Genomic DNA, 26638 nt, shown 5'->3' with positions numbered 1-26638 from the left:
AGACTCTTTTAGTGCTGAAGGTCTCCATAGACCTTGTAGCCTCAAATCTAAGCCTTACAACGGTAAAGGAGAGTTATTTTTCATTGCCCAAAGGTTGTTGGCATGGAATCAGGCAAGGCAGACAGACTATAGATAGGATGTCTTCTTTATGGTAACCCCCGGTTATGGTCCAGGGAAAATCATCTATAAACCATAATTTCAATCACAGGTCCCAAGTGAGGTCATTCTGTCAGAATGAAGGCAGTTCATCGCTGGAACAAACCTCATTTCATGTTTTCCGTATGACTAGTCTAATTCTGAAGGCACTGCTGTACCTCACATGAGATTTGTTAACAAGCTGGATATTTAAGCCCCCTGCTTCACACTTCATGAGATTTGAAGGACTCTCACATGTTCTCAATGCCTGACAGATAGAAAACACATGATTTCCACATGAAAAAGTATTTTTTATGGAAACTATTATTTTTTTTAGAACCTGTTTGGAATTTGCACACAGAAAGCAGCACTGTGGCATAACATTTCTATTTATTGCACTGTACAGTTTGTGTAAAAAGTGTGGTGGGCAAAGGGGAATTCTTAGGGACTTGTCCTAAGAATCAGTCCCACTCTTCATCTCCTTCCCCATCAGGATTGTCCTCCCGCGGAGGTTCTTGGAACTGGATATTAGCCAGCATGTCTCTCATTGCTGCCATGAGTCGGTTCACACCTCTATTCAAGTCTCGGACAGCTCCAGCATCTTCACCCTCAGCAGCAATCTCACCCTGCAAAACAATGCATTTTTATTACAGGACTACTGATACCTCTCTGATAGGTCTACTGTTAACAGATGACTAGATTTTACTCCCAGAAGGGATGCATATGAAATGTTTTCCCCTAAAACAAAAACCACCATGTAAAAACCTGGAATTGTTACCACCAAATTTACAGAATAAATGTTTCCGGAGCTGCAAACTTGCAGTTGGATGCTAGTTTAATCACTATGGGGGATAATTGGATACTATATCGGGCCCTTTTTTTTGGGGGGGGGGGGGGGGGGGGGGGGGGGGGGGGGGGGGGGGGGGGGGGGGCGGGGGGATTTGATACTATATGGAGCACTATGGGGGGATTGGCTAATATATTGGGCACTATTGGGGAGATTGGCTACTATATGGGGCACTATTGGGGAGATCTGCTACTATATGGGGCACTATTCGGGAGATCTGCTACTATATGGGGCACTATTGGGGAGATTGGCTACTATATGGGGCACTATTGGGGACATTGGCCACTATTGGGCACATTATTGGGGGGAGTAAGTATGGGAAAATACTGGAAGGAGTTGGCTACTATAGTGGGTGCTAATGAGGGGATTAACCCCTTAGCGTCCCATGACATACCTGGTACGTCATGCTGGCGCAGGGGAAGTTCAGAGAGGGGTCCCGGCAGGACCCCTCTCTGAACAGCACCACTCCCGGCTGCTATCTGTAGCCGGGGAGTGCCTCTATTAGACAGCGCAGGTCCCGTTGCTGCGCCGGATAATTAAGCATTTCAATGCAGCTGTCAAACCTGACAGCTGCATTAAAATGCTTTGTACTGCATGTCCCTGGTGTCTAGTGGGACGGATCTCCCCCGCGATGCGATCGCAGGGGAGAGATCCATTCTTCTGGCTGGACCAGGCCTCAGCGTCGCACTGACGCTGATCATGGCTCAGTAATACATTGCTATGGCCTGCAGCAGGCCAAAGCAATGTATCACCGATTACAATGATCATTGCTGTGTATATACAGTAATAGCTCGGTTTTCGAACGCTTTGGAACTCGAACTGCTTGGTATTCGAAAGAAAATTTACCCAGAAGTAGTGTTTGGATTTCGAACTTTGCTCGGTTTCCGAACATTTTTGCGAGCGTGGATGGTGGGTTGTACCTGGCGAGTTAAGCAGAGGTGAGGCTTCACATACAGTACAGTGCTGTATAAGACTGCTGGAGTGCATATACAGTGCAGTAGTAGTACAGGCAGTGCACCACCATCTCCCATACATTACAGTGCTTGGATGGGGGGGGACGCTATACAGTAAAGGATGGGTGAGGAGTTGGTGACTACTGTACTATAATTGCTGGTTCTGATGAACATTTCTTATGTTTAATGTCCTGTACAGTATAGTGCTGTTCTGTACTGATTATGCTGAGCACTTATCAGTGTAATAAATGAGTATTGTAGGTAATTATTGGTGGCTGCTGAAACCAATTAATCACATTTACATTATTTCCTATGGGAAGACACTGCTCGGTTTTCAAACTGCTCGGTTTTCAAAACTGCCTTCCGGAACCAATTAAGTTCGAGAACCGAGGTACCACTGTACACAGCATTAATCTCTATGAGTGTTTTTAGGGTATAAACCCACACACCGTATATGCAGCGTATTTACTGCTGCGATACGCAGCAAACTCGCAGCAAACTCGCAGCAAACTCGCAGCAGATTAGATCTAAATAACTGAACACAGCATCAAATCTGTACCAACAAATCTGCTGCGTATTTGTTGCATATCTGCTGCATATACGGTGTGTGGGTTTATACCCTTAAGTGTTTTTATTAATAAAAAAAATCCCCTCCCCTAATAAAAGTCCAAATCACCCCCTTTTCCTATTTTATAAATATAAATAAATAAACAAATATATAAACATATTTGGTATCGGCACGTGCGTAATCGCCCGAACTATTAAGTTATCCCATTCCTAATCTCACACGGTAAATGGTGTAAGCGCAAAAAAATTCAAAATTGCAAAAGTGCAAAATTGCGCATTTTTGGTCGCATCAAATCCAGAAAAAATGTTATAAAAAGTGATCAAAAAGTTGCATATGCGCAAACAAGGGACCGATATGAAGTACAGATCATGGTGCAAAAAATGACACTTCAGACAGCCCCATAGACCAAGTGATAAAAGCGTTATAAGCCTGGGAATAGAGTGATTTCAAACACGTTTAGTTTATGTGTATAGTTTTTTAAAAGCCGACAAATAATATAAAAGTTATGCAAGTTACATATTAGTGTAATTGTACTGATGTGGGGAACATAGATAACATGTTCGTTTTACCATAGGGCGAACGGCGTGAATACGAAACTCCCTGAAATGAAAACAAATTTCTTTTTTTTCCATTTGACAGTGCAAATGATTTTTTTCCAGTTTCGCTGCATATTTTATGGGAAAATAAAGTCTGTCGTTGCAAATTACAATTGGTGTTGCAAAAAATAAGGGCTAATGTGGGTCTTTAGGTGAAAAAATGCACGCTCTACGGACTTTTAAACAAAGTGGAAAAAGCAAAAGCACAAAAATGAATATTGCCATTGACCTTAATGCTATGTTCACACGGCGTAAAAGTGAGACACTGCCTTATTTCCTATGGAATCCTGGCCGAAGTGTATATACATTGTATATGCTCTGGCCAGGATCCCATGCGGCGCCACAAAGAACTGACATGTCAGTTTTCTGCGGCCGCAATTCAGTAAACCCAATTCAGTAAACCCATTTCTCCCCTATGGGGAGTTGTGATGCAGGCGCGCGCTGATGCGCCTGCATCAGAACACTGCCGCCATAAAGATCACCCGGTCCGAAACGTAGTGTTAACATAGTCTAAGGGGTTAAAAACAATATGGGTTATGGGTCTGATGACTGTATTCTCTATAATCTGCAGGGTGATAATACTCTTCAGCACCTGTGTATACCTGGTATCTGATTGTATCTGAAATTTTTCTGCGCTGCACAGTTGGCGCAATGGGTGTATGGATATTTGTATGTGGGCTGGTGGGGTTTGTGTGCCAGGGCTGCTTTTCAGTGCCAGTCCGGCCCTGTTTACAGGCCTAGCTTTGAATTTGTGAAGGACTTCTTCTGAGTTTAGAAAGTTGGAGGGTGGTACCAATCACCTCAGGAACCCAGCATCTTCATTCCCAACACTGTGTGCCTTCTCCTCTGACATTTGATAGTAGATAGGAATACTAAGCACTTAACAAGACCTGCCCCACCCTGTGGACACTTGCTTCTTATTTCATCCAGGATAAAACAAACTGCAAGGCTCACAAGCAGAAGTTCCCAAATCTATAGGTATGCCTGCAAAGGTGTGTCTAACCTCTACCTGGTGCTCTGATTCTGTGACCTCACTAAGAACCACATAAACAACCTGGTCCCTGACTTACCTTACACTAGATCAAATTGCCCTCTAAAACAAATATTGTGTACTGCTTGTGAACCCCACTCATGCCTTTTTATTGTGTGTCCCTCTCACTAATCCTTATTTCCCTACTTACATCAGTGCCAGTGCTCCGTTATATATAGCACTGCCCTCTCTAACATCATCACATGAGTGTACTGGTGGACCCTTTCCAGAAATGATCTGTACAACTGGTAAACAGTGCAGCAAAATAAGAAAAAAGGAAAACACAGCTTTAACCCTAGGGATATGAATCTGTGAAAACAAGACATTGTGCACGTACTTCTGGCTGATTACTATAATAACCTAGGTCTGTGACAGGAATACACTGCTGCTTAACTGTGATAACTAATGGAGAGTGAGAGAAGAGTATAAAGTGTCTGACTGCCAAGATTTCTGTACTGTAGACACAGTGGGAGTTCATAACTCCTTGTTTCTCTACAAAGGGGGCCCAAAGAGCTACACACATTACCTACCTGTAAACACCGGAATAGACAGACATGCAGCCATTTGGCACTCAAACTTGAATAGTAATAATATTACAGGGGTTGTCCAAGGAGCAGAAGACTCATAAAGAGCTCACTTTCTGAGATTCCACTTCTCTAAGTAAGCCTTCTGAGGTGTGGGGGTCAACACATGTGGGCGTAGATTCGCAATAGCTGCACAATGTCTCAGATATTGCAGAGACACTGTGCAGCTATTGCAGGCGTGTTTCATCCGCATGAGATGAACGTCTCAGAAGGAATAGAGGTTTCAGCATTTGCAGGCAGGAGGCTTTAGCCATCCTCTGCTCACCTGACAAGCCCTTTAATGCCTTCATGTCCTGCAAAGTAGAAAGGGCAGACTAAATGGACCAAGTGGTCTTTTTCTGCCAACAATCTTCTGTTTTTAAAGTAATATTATGTCTTAGCAGAAAGGTGGCTAATGTGAAGCACCAGTATTGCACAGTGTTAACGTGATGCCATTTTGGTTTAGCGAGTGATGCAGGAGCTGCTGTTCTAGACACTGGCTATGGTCATGCCTCTGCAAAAGCCGTTACTGGTCGGTCAGCAATGACTGACTATTTGCAGCTCAAGATGACATCAGACACTGGTATGTCCATTACCTTCTACCCTGAATGCCTCTATAGTTTGGGTTTTGTATAGGTGTAACACAGGCAGCCTCCTCATCTAAGTGACAACCACAAAACAGATGGAAGAGATTAAGTCTAACAGAAATGGCTTTTTTTTCTAAGCTTTACAATCTCACCCACCTGCAAATTAAAATTTGGCAAAAGTGATCTAAAGAACAGAGATAGGGTCCCTTCATTTGATGGACGATTCGTCCTGTGAGGGGAAAGGGATAGCATATAGAGAAAAAAAAAATCAATCAGGCATAAACTAGACACAAGCAAGCAAACCGACAATATGGGGAAATAATAGTGGAAAATGGCAATGAACAAGACACTTACCTCTCAGGTCTTGTGTAAGAAACCACAGAGTCCAAAGGAGGTAATGGATCAAAGCTGAGCATGGGCTGCGATGTCACCTCCTGAAAACAGTACAGTATATCACAATTTACACATAAAAACTAGAATTTCTGCACTGCTATAAACAAGAATCAATAAAATAATTTATAGACCAAGATGCAATTACCAAATGTAAGGTTTTATTAAGGAGCCTTATGCATAACACGTTACATAGGATCAGGTTTGATGAGATATAATATATACTACATATAGGCTCCATACTGAGCAGGGCTATTCACAGCAAATACTAGAGATTAGTGATTCTTTACTGTAACACAAGCACATTCAATCCAGCAATTTCACAGTATCACCCATCACCAATCAATGCTAGACAGTATATCAGCATGGTCGGTAAATGTCTGCAATGTGACTGGGGCCAGTTAATACCATGTTAAATACAATTATATCCAATGACAAGTTACACAGTATTACAACATTAAGCCTAGTTCCATCTTTACATAAGTTTACAGCCTAAAATAAAAGTAAACAGCTATGGAAATACATTTATTGATATAATAATTTAGATAGAAATGTTGGATTGCTGCAAAACTTGGCCCGCAGTTATGTACAGGACTAAAGGTGTGGTATGACTGGACAATGGGCCCAGATTTATCAATCTAGAAAACAAACTGGTGAAATTTGCAAATATCAACCAATCACTTCTTAAATAGGACCTGTCACTACATAAATAAATGGAATCCAATAGGCTCACCTAACTGCTGCTGCCTCCTGTTCTCCCATGATGCTTGTCCTTTTGGATAGTGCAGCACTTAGTAAGACATGCCATTACAGCGCACTCAAAGTGATGGTGTCACCCAGGTTTCCCTGAGTGCTTTTATTATTGTTGAACAGTGTGACTAAGGCAGTGCCTCATCACAGTGGAAGCATGGATAACAGCAGTGGACCGAGCAGGAAGAGGGGGCTCAACGGACGCTAAGCCCCACCTTAGTGACACTGTGCAACAATGATAGAAGCACACGAGAGAGCTGGGGCGTCAGTATCACTTTAAAAAAATACATTTTTCCCAGTTGGCAGACTCAGAGAGGGGGGTATATCACTAGAGTAAGAGGAACAGGATAGTTTCTTCAACAAATTGCTGCTTACTAATCCTTTCTGACCAAGTTGTAAAGAGGTGTTGGAGCAGTGGTTATGTGTGGGCACACACACGTCCAACAGGCTCTAGACAGCCCAGACAAACCACAGATAGAGAGGATTGTTTCATCTGCCAAGAAGCACAAGCAGCTCCTACGGTTTCCTTGTCCATCATCTGGACACAGGTGGCACCTTCATTACACACCCGTCTGCAGAATCAAGAGGCCAACCAGAAAGGGCACCTAGGGCTACTGAATGATTTGAAGTAATATTTTTGGGACTGACCACAGGCCCTTTTTTAAATTGTTACTGTCATTTGTAGTAACTGTTGAAATGTCATCAGGAACTCAAAAGTTATTGATCGCACTGGATCTCACTGCTGAGATCCTCAAAAGAGTTGGGTGTTCTGCCAGCCAGAAATTGAAGTGCAATGCCACAAACTCCCCCCAGCTGTATCTCAGAACCACAGCAGGTCTTAGCAGTGACAACCAATGCAATCTGTAACTTTGTCTCATGTCATGTCAAAAAATACTACGAATTAAAGTAATGCTTTAAGGCTTGGTTCACACATAGTATATTTCAGTCAGTATTGTGGTCCTCATATTGCAACCTCAACCAGAAGTGGATTGAAAACACAGAAAGGCTCTGTCCACACAATGGTGAAATTGAGTGGATGACCACCATATAACGGTAAATAACTTCCATTATTTCAATATATCAGCCGTTGTTTTAAACTAACAGAAAATATTTGCCATTAAATGTCGGCCATCCACTCAATTTCAACATTGTGTGAACAGAGCCTTTCTGTGTTTTCAATCCACTCCTGGTTGAGGTTACAAAATACTGACTGAAATATACTGTGTGTGAACCCAGCCTAAGGCTGGGTTCACATTTCAGTTTGCTCCTCCGCTTGTTTTCCTCTTTTATAATTAGTTTGGAAATCAGACAAATGGAAATAAACTAATCCGTTTAGGTCCCCATTGATTTAAATTAGAATGTATTTGCATCAGTTTGAATCTGTTTACGAACCCACCCTAAAGCATATTGGAGTAATGCTTGCACATTGATGACCATTACAGACATCTAATGATGATGTTACAGTGTAAAGGGTGTGGATCTTACACATGCAGCAGTTGTAGAAGTTTTTCCGAAAGGAAAATTCACAAAATATTATTCACTGGTGCTCCTTTCATGTAAATGGAGTGGCGTCTCAAAAATGATACTTTATTACTGGGCCGTGCAAAAGCATCTCAAGAATGAGTCAACTGCTGATTCTGAGTATTGCCTTAGCTCCCAGCATAAAAAAACAGACAGCCATTTGTTTGCAATGACATCTTTCCATTTCAAGATTACGAAGTGACATCTTGTGATATTAAGAACATGAAAAAAGCTCATATTTCTGGACTGTATAAATAGTAGCACTTAACAAATAAAAACTGTGAAAATGGAGGGGGCACAGAAAATGGTAAAATCCCTTCAGATTACACCCAAAGCAGGCCGGATACTGACCAGAGGCAGTGCAGAGTTCGCTCCCTTGATCTCAGACAAGATGACATGGCGATGTATGTTCCTGGGGGCACTCTGATACCGAGTCTTTCTCCTGGCAGTGGAAAAAAGTTATATTTACATCAGTGCAACAATACGAAGTCTTGTAAGCACAGTGCAATCCAGCTATTTCTATCCAGAGATAACACTTTCATGTTTTCAATAGGTCATTGTTCCAAGAGGTTATCACAGCCAGACTCCTTATTCAACAGTGTAAAAGCTATGTTTTTGGTCATAACTTCCTAAGTAATAATTTAGAAAATACAGTTTTCCAGATTTTTTCCTGCTATATTTTAAGGAAGCTTACTGAATAAATAATATTCACCCCAAAAATTAATTTTCCAGTTCTCCTATACATACAGACAGCAGGCAGCTCTGCAGCCCATTCATTTATGTGGAGTGGGTGTGATAGGGTTAATAATGTGTTACAAAAAAAAGTGGTTTAACAAAACGATTTTATAGACTACAATGTCATTGGGTCTCCAAGTTCTACTATGCAGAGAAAGACTCTAAGACACATCATTTAGTTTCACTGCCAACACTTACTGCCAAAAGATAATGCACAATCCCGGAACATGCGTGGCAGAGTTTCAGCTCTGCGGTTTCATCAATATGCTGAAAGTACCAGCAGTGAAGCTCCAACTGGATAACACTTGCATCTTATGAACTGCTTTATTCAGGGTTGTCACCAGCACCCAGTCCCTTGTCACTCTGTGAAACCTAACTGAATTACGTTTGCAGTAGCGTTTTTTTTTTGGCTCAGTGAGCCGAGAAGAAGCGTTTTATACGTGAAACGGCCGTCGCTCTGTTTATTTGTGGATAGTACCTGCTATTGATGCCTTCTATGTCCAAATAAAGCATCTTTTAACTGATTTTGGTGAGCTGCCGCACTTCATCTTATCCTTTTGTGCAAAGATTTTACTGGACTGTTTTCTCAAGCTGAGCACAACCTACGGTAGACTTACACAAACCAAGGGAGAGTCACGGTGAGGTCCAAGTTTAGTTTCCTAAAACTGGGGACAGTGCCAGCATACACATCTTGTGTGAATCTAAGTATTTAAATTGTAGCAGCAGTAATTGAATAGTTCATCAAGTGTTAATTCATACAGTTAGTGATTAACAGCGTTGTTCCCATAGGCAGTTGCAATACCAATTGTGACATACGACTCGAGTTTATCGCTTGGTGGCGTAAGTTGTAAATGACTGTTTTACTTGCTTAGTGTGATATACAGAGTTTATGTTAGAGGTCACTTACTGCATCCACACTTCAAAGTGATAAGCCGCGATGTGTTAGTGTTAGTAGCGGTATCAGTCTGTGATAATGCTTGTAAATAAGCGGCAGGAATATTTTTTTTTTTACTTTTTGTGCATTGTTATGGGAGCTGTCATCTTGCCTGAGCTGTTAGTAACAGGACTTAGTGATGTGCTTTACAGCAAGACTCATGGGCATAGACGAGAATAGACAGACTCCCCTTGAGATGAATGTAAAACATTACTGAATGAACTTTGTGACCTTTGAAGAGGTCATGCCACAGGGAGCAGCTATTGCTTCCTCTATCTACTGGTGTTACACGTCACGGTTATGCTGTACAGATCACAGGACTATGAGAAAAATAATTATTTTATTTTACTTTTTCTGCAACTGCTTCAGCTCATCCATGTGTGGCTAACAACCCATATAGAGGAGGCTGAGGTGAAACAAGACTAAAGGGATACCCTACCTACACTGGGCGGCCATCTTCTCTCCTGATAACAAAGACAGGACTACATGACAGTGAATAGATAAAAGCGGTAAGCTAAAAGACTTCACTGCAATTTGCTAGGTTCCTTAGGGTTCCCCCCAACGGCTAGCTATACCCACTAGGTGGGGTCTACGTCCCTGCTCTGTTACAAGGTGCCCATAGACAGCAAAGGGTGGAGGATTCATACCCATGGACATAGGCATTTTCTCTTAAAGCCCCTTCAGTTGAGTACCCCAGGGTCTAGGTAGGCCCGTATAAGCCCGGAGTAACCCTTAGTCCTCTCCTCTGCCAAAGCCAGCCAAGCTACAAGATTCAAAGACATTCCTATTAAATAAATAAATTATTCAAGCATTATCCCTCCAGCGAGAAGCTGTGTCCAAAGATACAGATACCTAGCTCAAAGATTGGAGAATATATATATGCATACATATATATATATATATATATATATATATATATATATATATATATATATATATATACACACACACACACACACACACACACACACACACGGTAGCTATACTTTAAGAAAGGGACTGACTACCCTGTATTACGTGCAAGGGTTTACAGTAAAGATTGTTTTCTTGTTCAAAACTCAAAACTCTGGTGATTTACTGCACATCTACACCCATTTTACAAAAGTGTTTTGTTGGTGTACCCAGAGATGGGCACATACCCCTCCTGGCCACCGTGACAAGTGCCTCAGGAGCACCACCTAGCATCCCCTGGTCACCACAATAGTGCTCAGTAATGTATCATATTTATCTCAGAGGGGACAGGTCCTGTCTATTATCTATGTTATCTATGTCTATGAGACTTGCTATAAAGCATATCACTAAATGCTTTTAAAACCAGCTCAGGTAAGATGTCAGCTCCCATAATAATGTACATAAATTTAAAAAAAAAAATACAATCAGAAAAAAATCAGAAAAAAATAGCATGTTTCAGTATCTGGTTCTAATCAGTAAAAGAAGATGTAGGCAGAAAGCTCACTCTCAAAAGCCTCTTAAGGGTGCCTTCACACCTACCGACTCACAGCGTTAATAACGCTGCAAGTCGGCTAGGTCCTGTCAGATCACTGCCGGCTGCTTAACCCCTTCTGATGCCGGCCGCCTCCCGATCTGTATACATACCTCCTCGCTCCACGGGGTCCCGGCGTCCTGCTCTCGCACCCGGCCAATCAGTGTGTTGCCCTGCCGCAGCCACTGATTGGCCAGCCGGGAGAGCAGGATGCCGGGACCCCGTGGAGCGAGAAGGTATGTATACAGAGCGGAGCGGGAGGTGGCCGGCATCAGAAGGGGTTAAGCGGCCGGCAGATTTACATACACGCAGCGGTCGTTCAGACCGCTGCGTGTATGTAATGACAGTGATCTGCCAGGACCTAGCCGACTCGCAGCGTTAAGTCGGTAGGTGTGAAGGCACCCTTAAAAAGGAAAATAAATAAAATGTAGGCAATTCAAGCACCTTTAAGTAAAAAGAAAACAAAACCCTTAGCACAAAGTTGCCATGTTCTCACCGGAGCTCACACTCTTTCACTACAGGATCATTACGGTCAACCATGCGCAAAACTTCCTGCACATTCTGCTCCAACCAGGACATCACTGAAGGCTCCTTCCAGAGGCTGTGGCATCTTCCAATATAAAGACTGGTCAATTGGGACAGGGCAGCGGGTTGGCTGTGAAAAGAATAGTAAAATACATTTTTTTTATTGCAAAGATTAATGCATACATGTCAGTGGTATATATCTATCCATTCAGCAACCACTTCAATAACAGACTTGCTTACAATGACTGGACTGGTGTAGTGTTTAGAAAATGAAAGGACCCCACAGATTTACAAGGAGCTGTCTAAAGTGGATATTTCCTACTTAGAACTAAGCTCTGACACATTATATTAACCTGGAAACCCCTAGCAATAACATAAAAGTTATCTGTCACTTGCAATGTAGGTTTCAGACTGCTGAAGAGTGAAACAAAAAATATTTCTTAGACAATTGAAATCAATTGGCTATACAGTACTTTAATGCATGCTGCATCAAGTCTTGGTTTAAATAGTGGCAGGGTCTCCATGTGTAAAAGTGAATGAAGATGCTGATATGAATCTAGAAAAGGTCTTTATAACACCAGAACTCTGTTTTAGTGAAGATTGAAATTAACCACTATTTACCTTATTTGGGCGACTGCTCCAAAGAAAGGATGTGACGCTACAGCAGAGTCGGGCTGAACCCCGCAGACATCAAGAAGAGGGATAAGAACTATAACAAAGAAGGTAGAATAAATCATAGCGATCATTTATTAAGCAGTAAACATATTAGCAGAAAGAAATTAATGGTTAAGGCCGTTTTACACAGCATGACAGTGAGGGAGAAGCGAGCGCCGACCAGGGCCGTATTTACCACTAGGCACCCATGGTCCAGTGCCTAGGGCAGCACCTTGCAGGGGGGCAGCAACAGGGAGCAGGGGGAAGAAAACAACTTCTCCTACCTCTAGTTCAGACTTGCCAGTAAATCTGGTGTCTTTTTGAGGGGGGGAGGGGGGTGGGGTGTATGGTGGAATTGTTCAGGCCTGGTATGGTGGAGTTATCCAGTCACAGTATGCTCTAATCATTGATTCAATGTGGAAATTTGTTTATGTTTTAGGCCGTTAAAAACCATGAAAAATGTGATTCAGACAGTGTTTCTACATGTGGAGAAATGCATGTGGCCAAAATCACGCCCCCCGCTCCCCAAGATGGGGCATCTTCAGGTTTAGTGCCTAGGGCACCACCAGCTGATAATACAGCCCCTGGCGCCGACCTATCAGATAATCGCTTGTTTCCCCCTCGTTCCCCACTCACTGCCTGTGCTATTACATGGCAATAAAAGACTCCGTGCACTCTTTTTAATGCAAAAGTGTTCAAAAGTTTATTGACAGCATGCAAAGGGCAAAGCCAGGTATATATACAACATTTATCACCACACTGGTGACTATATAATGGAAGCTTTGTAAGGCGACCGACAAAGCTTCCATTATATAGTCACCAGTGTGGCGATAAATGTTGTATATATACCTGGCTTTGGCCTTTGCACGCTGTCAATAAACTTTTGAACACTTTTGCATGAAAGAGAGTGCTACGGAGTCTTCTATTGCAGTCTATTGGGGTGAAAACCCATCCGTGAGAAGCACCTACCATCTACACCAGGGGTGTCAAACTCAAATACACGGTGGGCCAAAATTAAAGATTTACACAAAGTCGCGGGCCAACCTTGATATTTATTGAAGATGGCATGCGGCGCTCCTGCCACTGTCAGATTAGTGTGTAGTGTTCCTGGCACTGTCAGATTAGTGTGTAGTGTTCCTGGCACTGTCAGTGATGTGTACTATGATAAATGATAAGATAAATTGCTATGATATTGTTAAACCCCAACCCCAATGGTTACCCATTATTTCCCCCAAGCAGTAGGTAATCCCATAACTGTGCCCTATGCAGTAGCCAACCCCTCCAATAGTCTCCCACATAGTAACCATCCCTCCCAATATTGCTCCACATAGTAGTTAGCCCTACTATTGGTGCCCCTTATAGTAGCCATATAGTATCCAGTCCTCCCAATGGTGACCCATATAATAGTCACCACCCCCAAATGTCCCATATATTAGCCAACCCTCCCAGTAGTGCCTCATATAGTAGCCAGCCCCCAATAGTCTCTTATATAGAAGCCAGTCCTCCGCAATAGTGTCTTTTATAGGGGCCAGCTCTCCCAAATAGAGAGTTTTGTGTAATAGGGCCTTAAAGGAGAAGGGTGGCCAAAATTTTTATTAAGGTATTGTATTGCCCCCCAAGATTTATACAAATCACCAATATACACTTATTATGGTAAATGCTTATAAAGTGCTTTTTTCCCTGCACTACTGCATCAAGGCTTCACTTCCTGGATAAAATGGTGATGTCACGACCCGACCTGCTGGAACTCCCAGAGCTGTTCGGGCTGTGGCCTGCTGAAGAGGGTGATGGCAGGACTGAGCACTGGAGCCTGGAACCTAGAGTGTGTGACCAGAGCAACTGGTCACAGTTGTGGTGTTGGAGGAGCATTGGCAGAGCCCCCTGCAGCGGGGAGACAGAGGCAATCAGACACTGAGCGACTCTGAGCATCTCCCGGGGCAGAGGTGAACACTGCCCCACTGTAAGACGGGCAATAGTATTATCCTGGGGACGGAAATACTGACTCCACAACTGTGGCAGAGGCAGCAGCAGCTGCTGGGCACACAGTTGCCCTGGTCACACACTCTAGGGTACAGTGCCCAGTCCTGCCATCATCCTCTCCAGCAGCCAGCCAGGTCGTGACGTCACCATTTTATCAAGGGAGTAAAGATCTGATGCAGTAGTAAGTGCAGGGAAAAAATAAATAAAATTTCCCCATATAAGTGTATTTTGGTGATTTGTATAACTTTTTTTTGTGGGGGGGATACAATACTTTAATAAGGATTTTGGCCAGACTTCTCTAAGTCTGAGTTATAGAAGTGGAGGCCAGTTATACACGCCATAACAGATTAGAAGAAGGATACTACAGAGGACAGGTGGCAAACCCATGGCACAAACAATGTTTGCCTAGCATAGAGAATTAGAGATTAAGTACAGTAGAGCTGGAGCTACTGAGGAACATTGCTTCATACCACAAGCATTTACCAATACTATATTCTTTATGTTCTTTTTGGTCTTCACCATAGTGCAGTTTGGAGTGTGACTGTTTGAGGTTGTGGCAGGTGTTTTTATATTGATAACAAGTTTAAACAGGAGCCAATAAGTAATGAGTGGGGGAGAGAGGAGCCAGGTCTGTGAGAGCGAAAAATCTTGCTGATCTGTAGGTGACAAAATACTTATTTTCCACCATAATTTGGAAATAAATTCTTTCAAAATCAGACAATGTGATTTTCTGGATTTATTTTCTCATTTTGTCTCTAATAGTGCAGGACTACCTATGATGTCAATTACACAGGCCTCTCTCATCTTTTTAAGTGGCAGAACTTACACAATTGTTGGCTGACTAAATATATTTTTGCCCCTACTGTATGCACAGTAATCCATAAAGGCATAATACAAAGATACTGGGTGTTACAATATTACAAATGTTACAATTATAATGTTACAAATAAAGACTAGAAAAAAGGAATTGCTATAGAATAGGACGCATACCTCCTGGAAACATTATAAGAGCTTGTCGAATAAGATGTGAAGCTCTGTCATAGGTTGTCACCTGCTCCTGTTCTGACACCTCATCCTGCTGACTGTATTGTAATAGAGCCAACGCTACAGAAAATGCAAAGTTGGGCAGTTGTGATAAATTCCGATGAGCCTGAATATGAAATGAAAACAGTGATAAAACATTGTCTCGGAATAAACATCACCAACGATTTCTTAAAATGTATGTAAACATAATAACAGGTTTCTTTGCCTACTCACCTCCCATTCATCAAACATCCGGATGAGAAATAAGTACTCCCGTGCACGCAGAGCCAGGTAATCAACTAGTAGCAGCATACAGAGAGGGTCATTCTCTGGATCAAGACTGATACAATGACAGAATATCAGATTATTCAGTCTCATAATTAGGTACTTGGTAAGTATCACAAGTGTCACTCCAAAAATATAAAACCTCCTTCAATCTCACACTCACTAGAAGCTAAGGTATGATAAACTGTTTGCCGGGGTGCTCCCAAGTGGTGTTATCTGTTCCTGTAACAGACTGTGACATAGAGAGAATACTAAGGCAAAAAACCTATTAGGAACTCTCTGCCAAAGCATAGCATTCATCCACCAAAATCCGTTTCACTGCCAAAGGGGAACTAAAACATAACTTTTACTGGATATTTATAAAAGCTTCACAGAAAAAAAACTAATGATCCAAGAGACAAAATACACATGACCCACACAAGAGATACGCCGGGTATCTGATCCACTGCAGATATTGTCCAACAAGCTGTACAGGATAACCAGATGATGCACTAAGGGTAGACCCTGAGAGGAATTGGGGTCCTAAATGGTGAAAGAAATCAGGAGCAGTGGTTTGGTATAGGGGGAAAAGGAAAAGCTGTAGAGCTGGTATTGTGGAGTATACAGCCTAATGTGGCTGTATTATGAGTGCTGTCTATTCCTCACCTAGGCAGAGTGTTCGCCCTTTGAAGGGTGGCCCCGCTGCAGAGCCTAAGGGTTGAACTGCTAGATCGGCACTCGCTTACAGAGCCTATTGCATGGTATTGCAAGTATATAAGTTAACTCTTTCTCTATGCTCCCTGGTGTTCTTCTCGCTTCTGTCCGCTCCCTGCAGCTGCAACTTCAGACGCTCAGCCAATCACTGTCCGAGATGGGACAACGGCATGGCCAGTGATTGGCAGAGCAACCTGTCACTTCAAAGACAATTGTAGAAGCCTCAGAGGCGAGTGGGCAGAAGTGAGAAGAACACCGGGGAGCGGTCAGGTATGTTTGAAGCTTTTTCTTTTTGTACATAGTCATCAGTCGTCAGCTATGCATCGCCATTATACTCAGCAATGCGCGGCTGGCGACCTATGATTTTTAGCCAGGATCAAAAGACTTGATCAGCTGATAAACATTATCATCGGCTGATGGTTGTCGTTATTACACAAAGCGATAATCTGCAGAACTGTCTGGTTTGGCAGATTATCCCTCCGTGTAATAGGGTCCTAACCCTGCACTCCAATTGTTCCTTTTAATGGTGTTTTTACACAGGCAGATTTATCTGGCAGATTTTTTAAGCCAAAGCCAGGAATAGATGTGAAAAAAGGAGAAATCTCAGTCTTTTATGATCTGTTCTCTGTTTACAGTTTGTTCCTGGCTTTGGCTTAAAAAATCTGTCAGATAAATCTCTCTGTGTAAACGCACCATAAATAAGTCTAATTATCTAACTAGTTGTGGCTCTCTAGCTAAACCGTTTGGGGGGGTGGGGGGGCAAGGTGAAAACAATATTATTTCCATACTATAGGCAGGCACGGATACAGCAGATCAACGTTGCTATGACCCAGCAGATGTCTGATCTCGGCATCCTGGACCCCTGTAGTATTATATTCAAGTAAATGACTAAAACATGTAAGGTACGTTCGCTTACCTGAGGATCAGCTTACAGTACTCAAGTGCAGTCCTTAGACAACCTCTCTTCTCCAAGAACATCATGTGCTTGAAAAGAGCCAAGAAAAACCCTCTATAGAAATAGGGAAAAATTATCAGGTTGTCTTTCTTCTAGAAATGTGCATATACTGCATAAAAACAGCGTGAGGATGGTAATTCTAGGCATCTTCTAACAATTGGTGCTAGATTAAAGGAGAAGACCGGCGAAAATTTTTATTTAAGTATTGTATTGCCCTCCAAGAGTTATACAAATCCCCAAATCCCTGCACTTACTACTGCATTAAGGCTTCACTTCCTGGATAACATGGTGATGTCACGACCCGACTCCCAGAACTGTGCAGGCTGTGGCTGCTGGAGAGGATGATGGCAGAGGAATGCTCAGTGTCCCTCCAGTGCTCTGTGTCTCTCAGGGTCTCTCTGCTATCGTCCTCTCCAGCAGCCACAGCCTGCACAGCTCTGGGAGTCGGGTCGTGACATCACCATTTTATCCAGGAAGTAAAGCCTTGATGCAGTAGTAAGTGCAGGGAAAAAAGCACTTTATAAGCATTTCACGTAATAAGTGTATATTGGTGATTTGTATAACTTTGGGGGGGGGGGATACAATACTTTAATAAAAAATGTTGTCGAACTTCTCCTTTAAGGGTTTATACCCCCAGAAACACTGATGGCATTGATTACATAGACTAACAATATCTATCGTATGTGTAAAAACCTGGTTTTGGAAATTAGGGCACTCTGATGGCTTGCTTTTTGCAGAAGTACATTTTTTCATTGGCAGACATTCATCTGCGGCATAACATTCTATTTTTGTCCTTTCATTTTTCACTGCAGGACACAGCAGCATGGGTATAGGCCCTGCTACTAGAAAGCTGACAATAGGCATTAAAAAAAAAATCACTGGCTTTGCCTATGTAAGCTATACCCCGTCAACAGGCAATAGCCCAGTGGTTCTTAACCTGCTGTAGAAGTACCATAGGGAGTATGCTCTGCAGCCTTAGGGGGAGTACACTGGCCATAGTAAATAAGATTGCACTATCATTCTGCAGAGCTTCTATGCTAGTTGCTAGGGCACTGCTGTGGGATCAGAAGAGTGGTAAGTCTTCTTCTCTAGGAGTAGAACTCACAAAAGGAGCTAAACCTCTAAAAGAGCGATGAAGGCTGCTGTCTCCTTTTTTTAGGAATGAAAGAACTGATTCCATTGTGGCTTTCAAAAAAAGCCCTACTACCACAGAAGGCTAAGCATACTGCCCAAGATCTCAAAATCCCAAAGATGATACATAAAGCAACAGAACTAGCTACTGGTCTAGCGGTAAAGCAGGCTAACTCTACAAAGGCCTCACAAAGAAACTTGGATACATGGATACATTTTGGGCACAAATCTGTCAAATCCTCCTGAGGTACTCCTTGGACATGTCCTGCTGAAGTCCGTACCTTAGGCTCGGTTCACATCACAATTTTACAATCTGTTTAATGTATCTGCTCTATATAAAAAAACGGATGCAAAAAAGGATGGTAAAAACAGATGCTGTTGTATGCCATCCGTTTTGATCCATTGACTTAAAAAAAAAAAAAAAAAGGCTCAAAATGAATGTTTTTTTTTTTACATTTTGAAACATGCACAAAAACGTGGTTGACCGCGTTTTTCTGTACGTTTTGCAAAACAGATACAGTGAGATGGATTGCAAAATTGTGATGTGAACCCAGCCTAAGGCCCCCTTCACACGTCCGGAAAATCTGTCTGGATTTCCTATCAGGAAATCCGGACGGATTTCCGGACTCATAGGCTAACATTAGACACGGACAATAGGACCGGATTTTTTAGATCCTGTCCTATTTTCGTCCGGAAATCCGGCACGGACGCCCCCATAGAAGTCTATGGGAGCGCTGGAATTACGGGCATTTTCCTGATGTATATGGTAGAGAGCCAGGACCTCACCACGAGGCCGACCACCCGCACCGCACACTGTGCCCAGTGCTGGCAGGCCATGATGGGAGTTGTAGTTCTGCAGCCTGTGGCCATCCTGATGGTAAAAACAGATTACTGTCAGGAAATACTGATACTTTCCTGATGACATTTGAGGTCTCCTGATCAGGATTTCCTGACAGTAAAAACTGACACGGACGTGTGAATGGGGCCTTAGAGGTTAAAGGGAACCAATCACACAAAAATTGGCTATAAAGCTAAGGATACGTGCTGGTAGATCAGCCAGCACGCTTCCTAACCATCCCCCTGTCCTCTCCGTCCCCTGTACATAGAGCCCGCAAAGTTAGTTTATTAGTCTCCCGAGCTCTATGCAAATTACCATGTAAGTAGTCACGGTGGGCGGGCGGCTTCTTCAAGTAGTCACGGTGGGCGGGTGTCTTCTTCAAGTAGTCCGTGTCCTGGGCCGACTCCAGCGCTGTAATCACGCCCCTCTGGGCGTGTGTAGAAAGCGCTGCATGGTGACGTCATTAGGGGGGGCCGGCAGTGCACGTCGGCCTGGCCGACGTCTTTACTAAGCTGCGCATGCGCAGTACTGTGGGTGAAGCCACTGCTGTACTACGCCGCGCAGGCGCAGTACCGCAGCGTCTTCTCCGGCTGCACTGCGCATGCGCAGCTTAGTAAAGACGTCGGCCAGGCCGACGTGCACAGCCGGCCCCCCCTAATGACGTCACCATGCTGCGCTTTCTACACACGCCCAGAGGGGCGTGATTACAGCGCTGGAGCCGGCCCAGGACACGGACTACTTGAAAAAGACACCCGCCCACCGTGACTACTTGAAGAAGCCGCCCGCCCACCGTGACTACTTACATGGTAATATGCATAGAGCCCGGGAGACTAATAAACTAACTTTGCGGGCTCTATGTACAAGGGACGGAGGGGACAGGGGGATGGTTAGGAAGCGTGCTGGCTGATCTACCAGCACGTATCCTTAGCTTTATAGCCAATTTTTGTGTGATTGGTTCCTTTTAAATGGTCGGGACTGGAGATAATCTGTATGCCAGTGGTTGCAGCAGGATGTTGGCCACACGCAGCCAGCAACCACTGCTGATGGTGTGACAACAGCTCATGTGCTTACATCATCCATCAACTTTTAATTGAAGGTCAATTTGCAGCAATGCACCAGCAAAATGGACATACAGTTAAAAGGTTAAGGACATTTTAAATGCACACAATAACCTACCAGCGCTCCCAGGAGGTCAGAGGAAAACGAGAATAAACAGACAACTTTATTGTATAGCAAAACACATTAAAATCAAGACCGAGGGGGAAGGATACCAAACTACTGGAACACAATTGTGTGCAGACAAAAGGGCCATTAGTGAATACAGAATACTATAGTATAGTGTGATACAATAAAGTATATATTTTGTGTATACCATGTTTACACTCTTTTTTGTGAAAACTTGGTACAAGTCAAAACCTCTACTTGGTATATAGCAGGTCTATTGCGTATTTCTGAGAAAGTTGGTGTTTATTACATCCTATTGATATATTATAAATGTACATGGTAGGTAAAGTGAAATACTGTAGGTGAGCATCATTACAGACCTGTTTTCTGATCGGCAATAATCGAGTCTGCAGGTCCCACTGGTGAGACTAAACACAGGATGGAAAGCACACTCCAGACTATAAAGGGCTCTCTCTGCAAAACAAATCGGTGTTATGAGGTTTTTAGCTGAAAATGTTGTAGCACAGAAAAAAAACAAGATTTTTTTTTATTACCTGGCCTCTGCTGTTTCCTGCAGTAGCTGTTACCATGCTTGCAAAGTCCTCATCCTCTCTACTTTGTGCTCCCTCTTAAAATGGGGTCAGCTTTCAGAGGCCAGTGGTTGAAAACCAAGCAAGCGTAGGAACAGCAGCAGTGGGAGACTGATAAGGTGAGTATATTTTTTTTTGTTGTTTATTTCGTATTTAGATTGTTAGAGAGACCCTTTAATACCAGCATAAACTGTGAACATTTACCAATTAAATCTCTCGCCATTTCCTGGTCTTCCTGAAGACGGCAGACATCGCTGAGCTGCAGCAAGGAGTCTACATGATATGGGTTCATCTGGAGAAGTAACTGCAGAAAGAGTAAACAAAGATAACATATATAACATAATGCATATGCATAATATGTAATATAGATAAAGATAGATAATCCATTCTTTAACTACACTCATGCAATTTCAAATGCCGTTTTATAAATGTTTGGCATGGCTGAACATTCTGGTGTTCTGAAAGGAGAGACAGGAGATAAGTCGCTGGCAGATTCCTACTCAGTGACTGACAGCTTTGTGTATATGAACACATACACACGGATAGCTGTCATTCACCACCCTCTTGACTACTTAGCAGAATGAGCAGAGGTTTACAAGGCATAAATGATAAGCAGGGCTGTGGAGTCGGTAAGCCGCAGTTCCGACTCCAACTCCGACTCCTGAATTTTATCAGGACCGACTCAGACTCCTGAATTTTATCAGGACTGACTCAGACTCCCGCTCCTTCAAAAATGGCCAGTCATATACCAGGGGAGTTATTTATCACACTGGCTCAGCAGCTTCTCCCTAATGTCCTACATGATCCTGGGCGACTTCTGAGGGAATAAGGAAACATATAAAGCAGCTTCTCCTGTGTGTGCAGTGGATGCAGCCAGTCTCCAGCCTCCATGTCCTGAACAACTCAGAACTAGACTAAATGGAGCAGGTGATCTTTTCCTGCTGACAGTCTTCTATGTTTCTAACTAAATATTCACCATACTTAAAGAAACACTGCTAAGAATGCCAGATACCTGTAATATTGAGGTCAGCCATAGTGATATACAGGGGGTCACACATAGTGATATAGAAGGTCACTGTGGGGGCACACAATAGCACACACACACACACACACACACACAGCCTGCTACAGCCATAGCATACACACACACCCACACAGCCTGGTGAAGCTATAGCACATACACACAGCCTGCTGCAGCCATGGTACACACACACAGTCTGCTGCAGCCATAGCACACATACACACAGCCTGCCGCAGCCATAGTGTGCGCACACACACGCAAACACACACACAGCTTGCTGCAGCCATAGCACACATACACACAGCCTGCTGCAGCCATAGCACACACACACACAGCCTACTGCAGCCATAGCACACACAAACACACACACACACAGCTGCAGCAATTGAACAGTAAATAAAAACACTCAAATCTTCTCCCAGAGAGAAAACACCACACTGAAGACAGAGGTTACTGCTACACTACTTATGTCTTCTCCTCCTCCTCTATATTACACAGGATATCTTCATATTACACTGCTGCTCATATACAGTCATCCAGCATCCAGGAAGAGAACAGCACAGATCTCCCCCCTCACAATGGACTTTTCCAGCTCAGAAACAAACTGCCGAATAGTGACCGACAACTTTTCCATGACCACCCTTATGTAATAGGGCCAGTGTCCTATTAGAATGTTGCTCATAGTATACATTCATGAGCAAAACTTATAAAATTCATATCAAAATTCAATTCTAAATTTTTTAAAGATTTTTTTTAAAGCTGGAGTCAGTACATTTTTTCCGACTCCAACTCCGACTCCAGCCAAAGCTAGCTCCCACTCGACTCCACAGCCCTGAGAAGTCACCCTTGAACCTTTCCAAAGAAAACTATACATCCATCTACTCAACTCCTCTTGTACCATTATGCAATGCCCTTTAATTCACCAGAGGGGTGCAGGTATTTGCAGCTTTTCTCTGTCTGAGTTTATAGATGTAGGTTGGGTATAGACAGAGGTTATCTAGAAAAGAAAAGTGGCCTAAGACTTACTACAATATTGTTTGGATCCATTGACTCTACGGCATCCAGAAACTTGAATTGAACCTGCTGGTAATCTCTCTGGTGCTCAAAGGTGAAATACTGAACCCCTCGTTTGGTCTCTAAAAGGCTCATAGTAATACCTAAAAAGGACACAAGAAACAGTAAATAGAGTGACCTTACAAAATATACCATGACTGACAGCTTGTCCGGCATGGAGTAAACACACAGGCAGTAAAGAGATCTTAGTTGCCATCCTGGATTTTTTTTTAAAACATGTTTTATTGATTTTCACATAAGAATTAAACATACACATGCCAATAGAGTGGCAAAACAGGGTGGCATTTTACCCTAAGAAGCACCCACCTGTTTTACTGAATCTTGGCCACGTGTTCTTTGGGGATGTAAGCCACGTGCTTCGGTGATGCAGCCGTTGTCTGTGTCGCGGTCTGCAACGTAAATGCGAACTGATGTCATCTCTAAATAATAATAAGGATTCTTAAAGTAAAGGACTGCTAGAAAAACAGTTATTAATCTCTTCCTGACATATGATGCACATGTACATTATGACGATTGCAGGGCACAAATACTGCCTGGCTGTGACTGGCTCTAATAGCCGGGATAAGAAATAACTCTAATCCTGGTCTTTTAACCTTTTAGACACTGCAGTCAATGGTGACTGTGGCATCTATGTGGTTACCAAAGGACAGGGGCTCCCTCTGTCACCTCATCATACTCTCCCATGACAAGATTGCAGGGTACAAATAATCTAGATATAATCCATATAAATATGCCTACTGGGCATTATGATTAGCATTTTGGTGACATGCATAATACACGCCTATATTACTTCCCAATTCCCAATAAGGACTAAAACTAAAAGGCGAAAATAATATCTGCTTTATTACATATATATAAACATAATTGATATTATTTCATTCTTAATGCCCTGAATGGTAACACACTGAAGGCCAAGAAATATAGTGAAATGTGATTAAAATATCACATGTACCCCAAAAAATACTAAAGAAATCTTCAGCTCATCAAAAAAAAAAAAAAAGACCTTCCCACAGCCCTGCTGATAGGCATGAATTTGGTATCACCATAATTGTAACAACTAAACCCATCTACTGCTATTATTACATATGGGTGGATTTTAGCCAGTGGGCGAAATCTTTGAATCCCCAGATGACAGGAGATGCTGCAGTTGTCCCTGTTTAACAATTTACCTCTGATCTCCCATGACCGCTCGAGATCCAAAAAATTTTTTGAGCTCAGTTTCAGGGTTAAGGTTCCTGCAAATAGAAAAAGTGCATGTTACAATAATAACAGACAGTACAGTGTCCTGGTATGGGAATTCCTATTGGACACACAGGGGAACATTTATCAAGACTGGTGTACTCGTACGCCAGTCTTAAAAAAAAGCCCCACCCCCTTTTCCTTGGCCGGATTTACTAAGAGGCATAGGTGTACATTTTTGCCAGGTTTAATAAATCAGGTGTTAGAGGAGGCCACCTTTCCTCCCTGCCTTGTCGCGCCCGCCTACCTATAAGGTGAGCATGGGATACGGTTCACGTACACCACGCTAATCTGCCTCCTAAGTGTCCAGTTATACACTATACACTAATGCAAAGATGATGAACTTTTGCCACCCAGCTGTTGCAAATCCACAATTCCCATCATACCTGGGCAGCCAAAACAATTTCTTTAGTTGTTCAGGAATTATGGGAAGATGGGTAAATATACTATTTTTTACAGGGGTTGTAGATGCATCTCATAATATTACTAGGACTTTGTGTCTGTAGACAAGACTGATAAAGAGGGGCTCCAGCAGGTGTTGGACCAATCCCACAATGGTGGCCTATCCTAGAGATAGACTATCAATGTTACATCCGGGGAAGCCCCTTTAACATAGGGCTCAATGTTGCCTGTGCTTTGTAAAAAAGCCATAATTATCAAACTAAAGCCATGCATTGTGATGCTCCAGAAGGCATGTTTATAGCTATGCAGACTGTTTCCCTATACATCAGTTGGCTGTGGCCATACGTTGTGCATACAGAGATATAGACAATGCTGATCAAGTTGGCCACATTAACTCTAATGCTACCACCAAAGAACAAATCTGTAACTATACCTGTGCTCAACATATAGCAGGGGACGGGTGTCTGTGCTGTTGCTGTTGTTCTGGATCTGGTACACAATTCCATTGGTATTTTCTATACTCTGTAAAATACTGTCAATATTTCCAAGCTCATCGCTGCGCTCTACAGCACCATCCGTCTGTATGTGGTTGGAAAACAAAAGGGTAACAAGTGATACTTTGCACAATAACATACCAATACAACATGCACGCCACCTCATAGCACTTGAATAAATGAAGAGATTAGCGTCACAACATCTTATCTCTGGGCTAGCTTCTAAAAGCTATGTCTCATTCACATAACAAACCCTAATCTACACTACTATCCAAGTGGACAGATTACCTGACCATCAGCAGGTGTAGACTTCTTTGCTTTTTTTTTCTTTTTCTTCTTCTTTGTTTTATTACTTGAAGCAGTCTAAAAAGAAAGATAAACAAGTTGTAATGTAGACCAGACAACAATATAAAAGGGTTGTCCAGTGACAGATTTTTATTAGAGATGAGCGAACCTGGAGCATGCTCGAGTCGATCCGAACTCGAACTTTCGGCATTTGATTAGCGGTGGCTGCTGAAGTTGGATAAAGCCCTAAGGCTATGTGGAAAACATGGATATAGTCATTGGCTGTATCCATGTTTTCCAGACAACCTTAGAGCTTTATCCAAGTTCAGCAGCCCCAGTTAATCAAATACCGAACAAAATAAATAAATAAAAATTAGAGATGAGCGAACCCGGTTCGCTCATCTCTAATTTTTATTTATTTATTTTGTAAATTAGATGGTGTGAGAATGAGAGGACTGTTGGGTTAGGGCGGGTGAGTATGGGTTTTTATTTTGGTAGCAAATCGAGCATTTTCTGAGACATGCCTAAGACAGCGCCTTAGAGCTGAACCTGAGTCCATACCTGAGTTGAAGTTGTCCCACTGAGGTCACTTTCAGGTTTCTCTTGCACACTGGGCTCCTCTTCATCTGTCATTCTGGACTGAACGCTCTGATCAATGTCTGGATCACTCTGGGGATCTTCATCTGCTTCAGTGATCTGTAACAAACAGAGCTGCATTATTTCCATGATCTTGTTTTCCCACAACTAGATTAAAACAGATGTAAAGGGATTGTGCCTCCATGACTACAACATAAAGCATAAGTGTCTGATGATGGGGGGTCTGACTGCCGGGACCCCCCAGAAGCTCAAGAAGGGAACTCCAGAGAGTCCCGTGTGAATGAAGTGGCCATCAAGCATGCACACTGTAGCTTCAGTCATTGTCTATGGGGATGTGGATGACAGCGAGCTGGAATTAAGCATCACTGTAACATCTTAATGACTAGATGTGTGTAGGCCTTTATGCCTAACTATTTTTTTCAGTTTCTGCTTCTACATATCAACAAAACACAGCAATCGCTGAGCTCAGGGAGACCAGCGACAAAAAAAATCAGATGGAGTACTCACTGAAGAGTAGGGCTGGGCGATATGGCCAAAAAATAAAATCTCGATTTTTTTAAAATTTTGGACGATTCTCGATTTAAATCTCGATTTTT

General features: G+C 42.8%; 1 protein-coding gene across 2 annotated transcripts in view; it reads right to left on the bottom strand.

Moving 5' to 3' along the window:
- Positions 1-506: 506 nt before the first annotated feature.
- Positions 507-26638, bottom strand: part of TCF25 (transcription factor 25) — a 42637-nt gene continuing 16505 nt past the window's right edge. The window contains exons 2-18 of one of the 2 annotated variants that reach the window (XM_069966069.1): positions 26007-26141; positions 25449-25523; positions 25100-25245; positions 24195-24260; positions 23332-23444; positions 22978-23108; positions 21135-21234; positions 20721-20814; positions 17169-17261; positions 15509-15614; positions 15242-15401; positions 12239-12326; positions 11589-11747; positions 8292-8382; positions 5634-5713; positions 5436-5508; positions 507-761 (exon numbers count right to left, since the gene is read on the bottom strand). In XM_069966069.1, coding sequence (XP_069822170.1) covers positions 597-761; positions 5436-5508; positions 5634-5713; positions 8292-8382; positions 11589-11747; positions 12239-12326; positions 15242-15401; positions 15509-15614; positions 17169-17261; positions 20721-20814; positions 21135-21234; positions 22978-23108; positions 23332-23444; positions 24195-24260; positions 25100-25245; positions 25449-25523; positions 26007-26141 — 1875 coding nt within the window. In that variant the 3' untranslated portion in view covers positions 507-596. The remainder of the gene's footprint in view (positions 762-5435; positions 5509-5633; positions 5714-8291; positions 8383-11588; positions 11748-12238; positions 12327-15241; positions 15402-15508; positions 15615-17168; positions 17262-20720; positions 20815-21134; positions 21235-22977; positions 23109-23331; positions 23445-24194; positions 24261-25099; positions 25246-25448; positions 25524-26006; positions 26142-26638) is intronic. The other variant, XM_069966070.1, reaches the window with a different exon arrangement.

This window comes from Dendropsophus ebraccatus, chromosome 4 (genome assembly GCF_027789765.1).
Source record: "Dendropsophus ebraccatus isolate aDenEbr1 chromosome 4, aDenEbr1.pat, whole genome shotgun sequence".
In the NCBI taxonomy this organism is placed as follows: Eukaryota; Metazoa; Chordata; class Amphibia; order Anura; family Hylidae; genus Dendropsophus; species Dendropsophus ebraccatus.
This window is presented reverse-complemented; position numbering and strand designations above follow the sequence as displayed.